Source organism: Diaporthe citri, assembly GCF_014595645.1.
Source record: "Diaporthe citri strain NFHF-8-4 chromosome Unknown scaffold_8, whole genome shotgun sequence".
NCBI lineage: Eukaryota > Fungi > Ascomycota > Sordariomycetes > Diaporthales > Diaporthaceae > Diaporthe > Diaporthe citri.
In genome coordinates, this window is record NW_025064853.1 from 2757262 (window position 1) to 2769755 (window position 12494).

At 38.5% G+C, this 12494-nt stretch overlaps 1 protein-coding gene across 1 annotated transcript; it reads right to left on the reverse strand.

The window, feature by feature from the left end:
* Positions 1-180: 180 nt before the first annotated feature.
* INS49_015076 (uncharacterized protein) lies at positions 181-3362 on the reverse strand (the record flags this gene model as incomplete). Its single annotated transcript, XM_043175762.1, has 6 exons — positions 181-320; positions 389-611; positions 674-1527; positions 1629-1752; positions 1810-3171; positions 3315-3362. 6 exons carry the CDS (start codon positions 3360-3362, stop codon positions 181-183), a joined length of 2751 nt encoding a protein of 916 aa, XP_043020719.1.
* Between the last annotated feature and the right edge of the window lie 9132 nt (positions 3363-12494).

Sequence of the window (12494 nt, forward strand, 5' to 3'; positions counted from 1 at the left end):
AAACTGACTAAGGGACCAAACAAGAAAACACGCGCACGCTATCACACAGTCTTCCAGCACGTACTACAAGTCCAGCCAGGTCGATATCGAAGAACCATCCGTCAGGAAAATACTTGGCGCGGCTTCCAGCTCGTGTCAACCATCTGGTCAGCAAAGTACCTTGTGTTTGTCAGTCATCTGCTACGAAGCCCAGAGCAATGCATTCTGGAAGAATTCAAAGAACGGGAGAAGGGGAACTGTAAAGACCTGTAGTACTGACATGCTGTGGCACCATTTTGTCCACCATCCTTCGGTTTTCTTATTGTCGTACAGCTCGTCGTCTTTGAGCGCAAGTCAGCAGCTTTAATTACCACAGGGGAAGACCGAGCTCAGGGAAAGAAGCACATACCATGTGACCTATCCCTCCACTGCTGAATCCCATTCCAAAGCTCCTGAACCATGGCGAGTTGCTCTGGTGTCAGTGCCCGTAGAGGCGTCTTGTGCCTAGTATTTCTTTGCTTCTCAGACTTGAATTTCCCAGGGTCAGTGCTGCAGTTGAAGTAGTGCCAATGCGCCAGAATGATGTTAGCGCTCTCATGGATGTCTCTGATGATGTGGGCATTCTTCGGTCCCTAGTAAAGGTCAATAAGGTGTGGAAGTCAACAAGCCCGTAAGGTGGGGAGCAGGGACACACATTGCGCTTGAGGTCCTTGTCATACCATCCGTGGCGATATGCATCCTCTGTTGCTTTGGACAATTCGCTGAGCAAAATGAAGGTGGCAAAGAAGATGCTCATCCAGCGGTCATATTGTCGGTCAGCAATCCAAGCCATGAGTACCTTGAGAAGCGACTTGGTAAGAGGCTTCAGGACGCAAGCAATTCGAATGCAGTCTATCTGCCCTACCGCCAGTCTCGGCGTGCCAATACGGTTCCGGAGCGGCAGGAAGTCTTTGATCGGTTCTGCGCCTGGGATAGCTCCTTCCAGTATCCAAGACCAGCCAGTGGCATGCCTCAATGCAAAGCGTAACTCGAAGAAGCCCAAGAGAAATCCCTTCTCAGATACTGGCCTTGGTTCCTCGGTCTTCTTCGCCGGAGGCTGATAGAAGAAGTCCAGTGTTTCATTCGCGCTCGGAAGGCCGCAGAAATAGGCCCAAGCCTGCTTGAAGACCTCTCCGACAATGCCTTGGCCTGTCTTCTGATAATCTTCGACGAGCTTCGTAATGACTGGCTGACAGCCCCTTTCAGTGTCTCCGAGGACGCTGATGCGGATGTAGTCCTTATATCGAGCCATGGTTTGGTGGACGTCAGCCAGGGCGTAGTCTGGAACAGGCTCTCGTCGAACGTCTGTCCCGTCGTACCACTCGCGCATAGTCTTGTCGTGGTGGCTGCCTCGGCCGGTCTTTGCCACCTTCCGTACTTCGTACTCGAAGGGGATATCCACAAAGTCCTGCATCATCTGCACAGAGAGGGTCTTGCCGTACGTCATTACATTCCGGACCTGTGCACTGTGCCACCGATCGGTAACCCTCGATCCCGAGGTGCGGAAGACTGGTACGCGTTAGTCACCTGCGACGGTTCCCAAAGTAATGCATTCTGGAAGCAAAACATGACAGACAGGGAACCATGAAGGGAGATATAGAGGTGCTTACGGACGACCTCCTGGAGTTTGTATCGATGGCAGCCGATGTGGTGGAGGACCTTCTTTGAGTAGTTCAAGGCGACTCTTGAGCAAGCTTCACAAGGCCCAGCCGGGTCCTCCTTATTGGGGATACACTAGGTCTCGGTCAGCATCTGTCCCCCCCGAGCACATATGGGGCCTGTACTTCATACCCGAACGCGTTGGATTTTGCACCTGATACAAGCCCCTATATCGCGTGTTTGACTTGTTTGTCGGCGGGCGTCCTCCTCCAGACGTTTCCTGGGTCTCGGTGGCTTCTTCTCGCGCTGCCCAGGAGGCTTCAGCTTGTATGTGACCATGACCCACGATCGAGGGCTGTTGATACAGGACGAACAGGGAGGGTTAGGGTTGGAAGTCTCGCAGGTGCATTCCGCCCCGGTGTCCTCCTGGCTGTCCTCGGAGACCGTGAGAATTTCTTCTTCACCCGCACCGGCAACCGTGTGTTGTGGGTCTTGTGAACTTTGCTGTGAGCTGGGCAACACCAAAAGGTCTCTATGGCTCATCTGGCCCTCATAGGGGGCTTCATCGAGGCATAGTTCGCCCTTCCCGCGAGGCCGGATGGGTGAGGTGCAGCTGTTCAAGGCTTGTTGCAGGAAGGGCTGCGCCGGTATTTCGGTATCAGTCCGGTCTGAGCAGTTCGGCATGAGAGTAAGCCCCAGCTGCTGAGGGGGCCAGGACTCATGATGACCTTCTGGTGGAAGCTGCTCGCATTCTCCTTCCGGTCTGGATAGAAGTGCAGGGCCAGCAAAGGCAGTCTGAGCCTGGTGGGACGTTGGGAAATGCTCTCCACCGCCCATGGCGAGCTCGTTCGATGCAGTCCAGGGATAGTAGCAAAAGTCTGGGTTGAAGAGTCCGGCAAGATAGGATGTTGGTTCTTGGTACGTTTGGTTGAGCAAGTAGTTGTACAAGTCGTCCCCGCCTTCTAACTGTTTCGGCGGGCACGTGAAAGCTTGTGTCTCCAGCAGGGGCTCGGGGTTACTGTTCACCCACGTTTCCGGTGATAACAAAGTGTCAGAACAGATTCCGGCCCATTTCTCGTAGGCAGTACTTGAGAAAGTAACAGATGGCGTAGGATCATAAGTTGATAGGCTGAGATCCGTAGCGGTAGGTGAAGGCTGCAAGAAGATCGCTGGCTCATGTGACCACTGCTCGAGGTAGGTGGCTTCACATGAGAGTCGGTCGCTGTAGACGGGAGTAATGACAGATCCAGGTATATCTTGTGTGGTTGACAGGCCTCTATCTGGCGTAAGAGAAATGCAGGATTGCAGTTGCTGTGCGGGCTGGTGGTATTCAGCTATGGCCGTCGCTTCCACTCTAGTTCCGCGGAGGGCTTCTTCGGGCTGAGAAACATCCGAGGACTCCTGCCAGGCTTCAATATCACCCCCGGGGTAGCACTGCTTCTGTGGACGTCGCTTCTTCACAGCTGGCTTATCAACCGGGCTACTGGCAGGTTCCGAGCTGAAACAACCTCTCTTGAGTCCTCTTCTGGAACTACCAACGGATGTGGTTGATATCTGTCGAGGTGTATAACTATTAACTTGTCGCTCGTCATGTGATGTGCAGATACAAACAGAGATGGCCTGATGGTGTGATGAGAGATGTAGTTGAGCGAGAACAAAATATATTCGTAATGAGATCAGAGGCCCGGCAAACGAACCTCATATCGGCGGATGGGAATCATCTCGGCTGCCTTATATGCATCCATATTCATTAGAACAGCTAGGTATTCGCCCAAACATCGGCGAATCATCCAACATGAAGGCTTCGGCTTTTCCCTTGAGCGAGCGACCCCTTCGACGGGACGCCGTGGAGATTGCCGAACCCAGACCAGGAGAGGAGCCGATGTACAACGACGGGCTGATGCAAGGAGAAGGAAGCAGGCCACTAGGTGATGCTGAGTATCCAATAGCGATGCGTTGGCTGTCCAAGTCCCGGGCTGAGGCTCGGACTAGTGACCCAGCACGGCGGTTCCTAACCTGACCGGTTTCCACGGAATGGCTTTCGACCAACGGCCAACCTTGGACCGGCCCGACACGACCTGACGCCGGTAACAAGACCCGTGGCGTGGAGTGAGTGGCAGCTTGCATCTGCCGGTCCGAGCGTTCACAACGTGGACGTCTAGGAAAGACTGGCTCGCCGGGTTATGGCTTGGAAAACAGAGAAACACACAAGACAAGACTGGCCACCACCAATCACGACCAGAACATGCCCAGGGGTGTCGAAAGACCGGTGCCAACTTGGCTTCGGTGTATAGCAAGAGGTGGAGTTTGTGGACATGGACCGGTCGAAGCCAGCAGAACGTGGGGGGGAAGGGGATGAAGAATTAATCAATCGACCCCCACCGACCGACCGAAATAGGACATCGTGTACCTCACAAGCAAACATCGCTCCATCATGCAAGCCATCCTCGTGACGGCTGCGAGCAGAAGCGGCAGTGGTTGGTTGGTTGCGACGGAGTTCACATAGGAACATCAATCCGAGAACTGCATACAGGTGTGCGTCTCCACCAGGTGATAGCACGCACAGGCTGCTGCACGCATGCACGGCATGCTTCTTCTGGGCGAAAGCCAGTCACAGCTACTGGTCTGCATTACCAGATCCAATGGCAGGTACAGGCTGTCATATTTGACCGGATGACCGGATATCTCGTCCTTGGAGAAAGCGGAACAGATGATGGGCTTGCCTCCATTGTCATATGTTTAGGGATTGTGGGTGGCAGATATTCGAATGCAAGGTATCAAGGACGAGGAAGGGCGGCCAGTGGCAGTCTCTCAGTCAAGTCGGCACCACGGCTTGGGATCACGCTCGATATTCGACATCAGGCAGAGGAACTTCGAGTCGTTCGGTTATCGAGGAACGTTGTATAGTGGGCAGCAGATCGTTGTTTTCGTTGTTCGATTGAATTTTCCTACTCCAATCACTTTTCATCATGTTTGATGGATGTATAGAGATATACTCAGCTCGACGTGTCGGAGTGCCTAGGTATCTCCTCAACCACAGCCGCCACAGCTCAGAGCAGCTTTCCGTCGGTGAGGTGCATTTCTGGCGGGGAGTCTTTTCGGAGTTGCTTGAGACAGTGGGAACAACCGGTCGAGACGATGTGGACGCTCGTAAGATGAAGGAGGCAGCAAATCGTACTTTCGCTCGAAAAGAGCGCGGGCAGCCGTGGACGCGTGAGCGCGTGAACGAGGCTATGACCCTTGGGGAGGATGACCGCCCGGGGAAATTATAGGTACTGTACCTAGCTAGACGATCCGGGATCATACCCCTTCCCACACGATGGAAGATCCCCCCCCCCCCCGGGATAAGATTCCCGCATTGTCCACTCACAGAACGCATCGAGAAAACTTGCCAATGACGGAATCATGAGGACTTTCGAGTCCCGTGGGGGTGGTGGAGTTTGGGAGGGGGGGGGGAGGCGGCGTCGAGGTTGTTATAAATACTTGCGTCTTCCCGTCGCAGAGTAGATTCGATGCCTTGCAAACTTTTTTCAAACTTTGACATGATCATTGGCATTCCTGCAAAGACGCGCCGTTCTGTTTTTGGTGAGACAAGCCTTTCCAAGGGAGGAACCCTCTCTGAACGGGATTCTCCGGGAGACCAACAGAACATTGAAGACGACCAAGGGACGAAACCACCGAAGGGGTTCGACGGGATCCCTCATATCTCCTCTGCATAATTATGTGGATCGTCACATGAGAAGCGGCTCAATACATAAAGAGCAAATAGATAAGTTGAAGACTCCCGCCTCGTAGCATCGGCATGCAGCTTGCGATACACATCCAACATCGCTCCTTACCACAAGCGTTCCCGTGCCGGGGTGAAAAGCAAGGCCAATTCTTGCACCAGCCTGCAGGACGCGCACTCATTCCAGGACCGGTGAGGAGGGTTCCGCACGCTCGTGTCCAAGCAACTCGGCACCGACACAGGTAAGGGGGTCTGAACAGCTCATCAAATAAGCCGAAGACGGGCCTAGCAGTCTTCACCTGCGCTCAACTTAGCAGAGGTGAGGGGTCCTGGGCTCTTCTTACTGTCACACCGGCTGGAATCGATCAGTGGGGACCCTTGGAGCTGGGTCGTCCGTTGATTGCAGGCTAGGTACAGCATACGTCTCCCGTCGGGCCGCCTGTAGAGGTCAGCCCTATTCTGGTTCCGAGCCCCTGACACTTTCAGTCTCTACCTGTTTCGTATGCCCAAGCCTCTTCAGAGCCTCCAAGGACCAGGAATGCTATGAGAGCAGTTGGCCCAGAACCTATTTCTTCCCCCTTCACACCGTTGCGAAGTACTGATAGGAACGCCCTCAGCCGGTAAAGTTGCTGCATGGAGATGCCAGATTGCCGCAGCCTCACTGGTTACTCCCCTTCTCAAAGCTCCGCCTGAAGCGGAGCGAACGATTTGGAACATGCTGCCTGATTCTGCGGGTCTTGAGCTCTAGAGCCCACTGATGGGCGTAAATTACCCTGAACAGCCATCCCTCGATGGCAGCTAGATACCTGATTTCGCGGTTTGCTTCCCAGACTGGACCTGTTTATCTAAACGCGCAGTTGACTACGTTTTGATTCATTGCTGTTGCCTTGGGGATTCATCTCCACTTCCATCGTTCGTGGGCAAGACTGAAATGTTGGAGGGCCAGAAGCAAGCGTTGAGACAGTGCGTGACGCGACTGGAGCCTGGCTAGCCTTGCCTGCTTGTAGGCCTGTAATCTGTACTCGTATCAACGATGCCCTGCCCTGTCTCCCAGAGCTGCTGAGCTCTGAGGACCCCGAATTTACTGTTGAAACCATCAACATCCCACTGTGGTTAGGCGCATATGCTCTTACCTGAATTCGCAACTCAAGTCATTGACACCGCCTGGTTCCCCAATGACAGGAGTGAAAACTGCAGGCCACACGAACTCTACGTGCGGTGTCAGAAAAGCATAGAATGGCTTTAGCGGTGAGGACCAGGGTGATACGCAGCAAGCGCAGCACGTCCACCCGGCTATGCTGACTATTTCCTGCCCACCAATCTCTTCGAGCCACAGATCATGGAGTGCTTTCGTTTGACTGTTTATTGTAACATGTGAGTCATGTCGTTACGAATATCTTGTGACGTGGCAGCCCAAAAGAGCCCATGTTTCGGGTTTCGGGCCTCGGGGCTGGTCTTCAGTGCCTGATAGCTCATACTCCAAGTGGAGCGCTCTGCGGAGTGTCTCCTGTGAATCACGCACGGTAGTCCAAGGAATGGACCACAGGATCCCGTGGATATGTCTCGTCCATGCTTGGCCATAGAGAATGGTCCATGAAGCTTACCTATCACCAGCTGCTGAAGATTTTCACCTGCTCAATGCAGCTACTGTGCAGGAATGGCTTCGACGTCCTCTGCGGACCGTGTCTTTCCTGGCAAGTCTTGGTGAGACGACTCAACTCTCGATGATGGCGCTCGCCGCCAAGCAGGCAAGATAAACTTGACCGGCAAGTTCACCCTCAATCGCTATCACGCCGGCCCATATGGAAATGACCAGAGTCAAACTATTAGGTGCGATACAGACCATTTGTAAGGGTTGTTGAATACAAGAAGAGTAACTAGGGATATATAAAAGCAGCTACTTTATTATAATAATAATATAATTACTTTTCATTAATTTTTTATTAAAAATAATCATAAATTTTAAACATTTTATTTATATAACTTTAAATTTATACTTTATAATATTTAAATAAAGATTTTATTATTATAATTATTTAAAAATACTTTATAAATATTATATATATTATAATATAGTTTATTAATGTTATGAGCTAGCCTTAAGTTGTTTACCGTAAGGTGCTTAAATAAGGTTTATATTTAAAGTACAAAGGAAGAAATTCGCTCCTTATTTACATCCACGCTAAAGCTTATTCTTATAGGGCTAAAGCTTGCTAATTAATTATAATGGGCAAAGCTTAAATTATAATATATCCTTCTTTTCCAAGTCCCTATAGCAAACCTTAAAAAGTAGCTATATAATAAAAAATAAAGAATACCTTAATTTAATTATAAATTAAATATTACCCTTTGCTTAATTATTTAATTATACTTTAGCGCCTTTTAAATATATTAAAGGCTTAACTTATTTTTTATAATTAACACGCTTTTAGCCCTTATAATTTAATATACTAGCTAAAATAAGCTAACGAAAAATGATTATTTAAGCATAAGCTAGTAATTAAATTAATGGCATTCTTATAATTAAAGTTGTGACAATATTTATGTATTTTGTATTTTAAAATACAAAATACAAAAATACATGTATCTGTATTTGTATTTAAATATTGTATTTGTATTTGTATTTGTATTTTAGGAAGCCTTGTATTTTGTATTTATATTTATATTTGTATCTGTATTTTTTAAATTTTAAATTTGTATTTTGTATTTTAAATACAAAATATAAATACAAATACAAAGTTTAATTTAAATCTTATTATTTTAAAAAAAAGAATTATAATTAAGTTTTATTTAATTTAAGCTTTTTAAGTATATTTTTATTTTATTTATATTTAATTTTACTAAAAAGCTATAAATACTTTAAGGATAAAAAACTTAAGGTAGAAAAAACTTAAATAAGATAAGGCTTAGATAAGGAGATAAGGTTTTTTTTTATAAAAGTACTTAGATATTATATAGCTTATATCTTTTTTAAAAAAAGATATAATTATATAAAAAATATACTTAAATAGCAAGTATTAAGTTTATTTTAAAGAATTTTTCAATATATTTAATTAATTACTTTATATATATAATGTATTTTATATTTATATTTTATATTTATGTATTTAAAATACATGTATTTGTATTTGTATTTATATTTTTGTATTTGTATTTATATTTTGTATTTTTGAAATTTTATGTATCTGTATTTGTATTTATATTTTTAAAATTTTATGTATCTGTATTTGTATTTGTATTTTGTATTCTATATTTTTTGTATTTTCATAACTCTGCTTATAATCCTTTAATATAAGCCTTTTATATAAACTTTTTTACTTAAAACCTTAGAATTATAAATTTATTATATAATTTATAATTAATTAATGCTTAAATATAAGTAATTTACTTTATTAATGGAAATTTCTTAAATTTTAAGCATTTTTATAATATTAAATTAGCTAATATATAATTAACTTACTTTAAGCTTAAGTTAGCATTAAGCTAGCAATGCTTTTAAACCCTATCTTATAAAAATAATTTTACGCCCCCTTAAATAAACTCCTTCCTTTCGCTAATCTTAGTTAATAAAAGTTGCATTCTTATTTTCTTGCAATAATTAAGGTAATTATGCTTATAATAGCTAAATTAGCTATATATAAAATACTTAACTTTACTTATTAAAATTATTATAATATTAATATTTATTACTTTGCTATTTTAAGGTTAAGTATTATCTTTCTTTATTATAGCGTTAAAAATACTCTTATATTGCTATAAAGTAAAGTAAAAGGCCTTAAATATATTTAATTATTCCTTATAATTAAGCTAAGCTTTTGCTATAAAAGTTAAGCTATTAATTATTAATAATATTCTATACTTATTTAATTAATTTTAAGTTTTTATTATATAAGCTAATTAATTAAATTAAGCAAGAAATTTTGCTATTTCCTTTTTATAGCGCTATTATAACATAATTAAGCTAAGCTTAGCATACCTTTATTTAAAAGGGTTTTTAAATATAAAGTAAATCTTTTTTAAGAAGCTTTTTAGCTACCCCTTAAATATTTTTATAAAATTAATATAAAGCAAAAATTAATTATAAAAAGTTTTTAGCTAATTAAATATATAAAAGAATTAAGCCCTTTTAACGCTAATTGCCTCCTTATTTATTGTAAACTTAGCCCTTATTTTTATTAATTAAGTTGCTAAGTATTTTTAAGATAAAAGTTCCTTAGGATAGGAAAGGGCTTAATAAGCTGCCATTATTCTTTTTAAGTCTTATTATATTAAGTTTTATATGGTTGCATTATAAATTTATAATATAAAAAGACTTTAAATATATATTATAAGCTAGCCTTAGGTTATTTACTATAAGGTACTTAAATAAGGTTTATATTTAGAGTGTGAGTGGGTGTATGGGTAAAGGACCCCATTGACCCTCAGGCATAAAACCCTTGCCTTGCGATTTCCGTAAGACTTTTTCCTTATATAAAAGGTAGCGCCATCTTAATTTAAATTAACGTATTAAGGATAGCTGCCTTATCTTTATATTCCTTTTTATAATATAATTTGAATTACCTGCGTTTACCTTAAACTTAATTTTTTTTATTTAAGAAGATATAAATTATTTCTTAAAGATTAATAATTAAAAAGTATAAAGCTATTTAATATAATAAGATAAATGAATAAATAAATAATAATAATAAATTATCGTTATAATGATAAAAGATAATAATGTAAGGTTTAATAAAAAGCGCTTAATACGCGCTTAAAATAAGACTTTTTTTGTATTTTAAGAGGCTACTTTAACCCATAAGATAGTTAATAACTTAATGCATAATACCTTGCTTTTAATTATATAATAATAACTTTTTAGTTATAACATGCTAAGTTTAAATAAAGTAATAGCTAGTATAATTATTATGTTTAATAAAGGTAAGAATTATAAAATTTAGCAGTAAATAACTTATAATTAATTAATAAAGTAATTACCTTTAAAAACATTTAAGAAGTATTAATATATTATTATTATGTATAACATTATAAATAACTTTATAAAGAAGCTTATTTATCTTATTATGCATTATACTAAGATAAAGAATAAATTTAAATGCTCTTATTATTTTTTAACCGCTAAGGGAAAGAAAGCCTAGCTATAGTTTAATAAAATATTAAATTAAGCTGCTTTTAATAACTTATATAAGAAAGATCTTAATATACTTTTTATTAAGTTTAAGGCATACCTTTTTAAAATGCATATTTTTATAATTTAATTTATAAATATTTATATTATAATTAAGTAATTAAACATTAATATAAACATGCTATATTAATAAGTTAATTAATTAAGTAATAAGCTTATTAATAAGGATGCTATAATTTTTAATAAGGCATAATTTATTATCTTTAAAAAAAATATAATTATTAAGTAAAAAGATATAAAGATTATATAACTTAATTAAATTATTATTAATCTTACCGTTAAATTATTAAAGAAAAAGAAAAATTAAGAGTTAATTAATAATAATAATAGTAATAATGATAATGCTAAAGGCAAAGGTACCTTAAATTTTAATAATAATAATTCTAGCTTTAATAAAGATAATAATCTTAATTATTATATTAATAGCGGCTTAAGCTAAGGAAGTTATTATATAACCCTTACATTTTAAGCTATAAGCTAGTTTATTATTAAAGGAATTAAAGTTAAGCATACTTTAAAAATTAATAATTTATTAAAGTTTTATAATAATTCTTAAAATAATATGCTTTTTAAGTTATAAATTATATAAATGCATTATAAGCTTTTAATTAACTAAGATTAGTTTAACTTTAATTAAACAAAGATTTAATATATAATTAGCTGCCTAGCTAATTAGCCTGCCTTAAATATCCTTTTATATATTAATTTTAAGAATTTAATAGCTTTTAATAATGCTAAGAAGATTATTAAGTACTTTAAGTAAAATTATTATAATGCTAATTATTAGTAAAAGATAATTATTTAATTTAAGAAGCTATAAATAATAAACTTTAAGATATATTAATTAAAAAATATTAAGAATAAGATTATTAATTATTAAAAGTTTTATAATACTTTTATCCGCTTAATGGCTTAATTATAAAAGCTAAAGGATTAGTAAAAAAATAAATTTAAGCGCTGCTTAATATTAATACTTATAAAGGTACTTATTATTTAATTTTTTAATAATAAAATTAATTTTATTAAGATTATTATCTTAATATAAAAAGTTAAATATATTAATTAAAGCGTTAATATTAATGCTTATATTTATTATAAGGTTAATAAAAATATATTTAGCTTATCTTTAAATAATATTAAATATAAAGGCTGTAATAAATAAGTTAATAGCCGTAAAGGCAGTTATAAAGGAAGAAAAGGTAATTAAGGCGTAGCTTAAATTAACGCTTTACCCTTTTAAAAGCAGTTTATTAAAAATATAAAAGATAGTAATTGCTTTTATTACTATAAAAAGAAATACTTATTTAAGAATTACCTTAAGGTTGTAAAAAACGCTATTAATAAAGTTAATAAAGAGCATAAGAAACATATTAATAACTTATATAATAAATTTTATAATAATGAATAGTTAATATTTAACTTAGCGTTTAACTATAAAAAGCTTAATATATTAAATAATAAGATAAGAAATGCTTTACTTTAAAGTAAATTAACTTTCTTTTAAAAAAAATATTATTAAGGAAAAAAAATAATATTTTAAAAGATAAATTAAAAGGTTAACTTAAGGGCTTACTTTTTATACTTTTATATAATATAATGCATAATAAATTATCTTTAATAATAAATAATGCCTTAATTAATATAAAAGTAAGTAGCTTTATATTTATAAGTATATAAATAGTAAGGAAGGCTTTTAAATATTTATATATTTTATAAAATATCAACTTTATTTTATATAGGGTAGGCGGTTTTAATAGCAAAGCCTTATAATTAATTAATATAGCTTTTAATATAACCCTAAGAATTAATTAATAAATTAAATATATAAAGCTATTAGTTTTAAATATAAAATATAATATAATCCTAGGTTATAAGTAATTAAAGGAGTATAATATTTAAATTAATGCATAGCGGCATAAGCTGCTTTTCCTTAATTTATAAATGCTAAACTTAATGCTGCTTAAT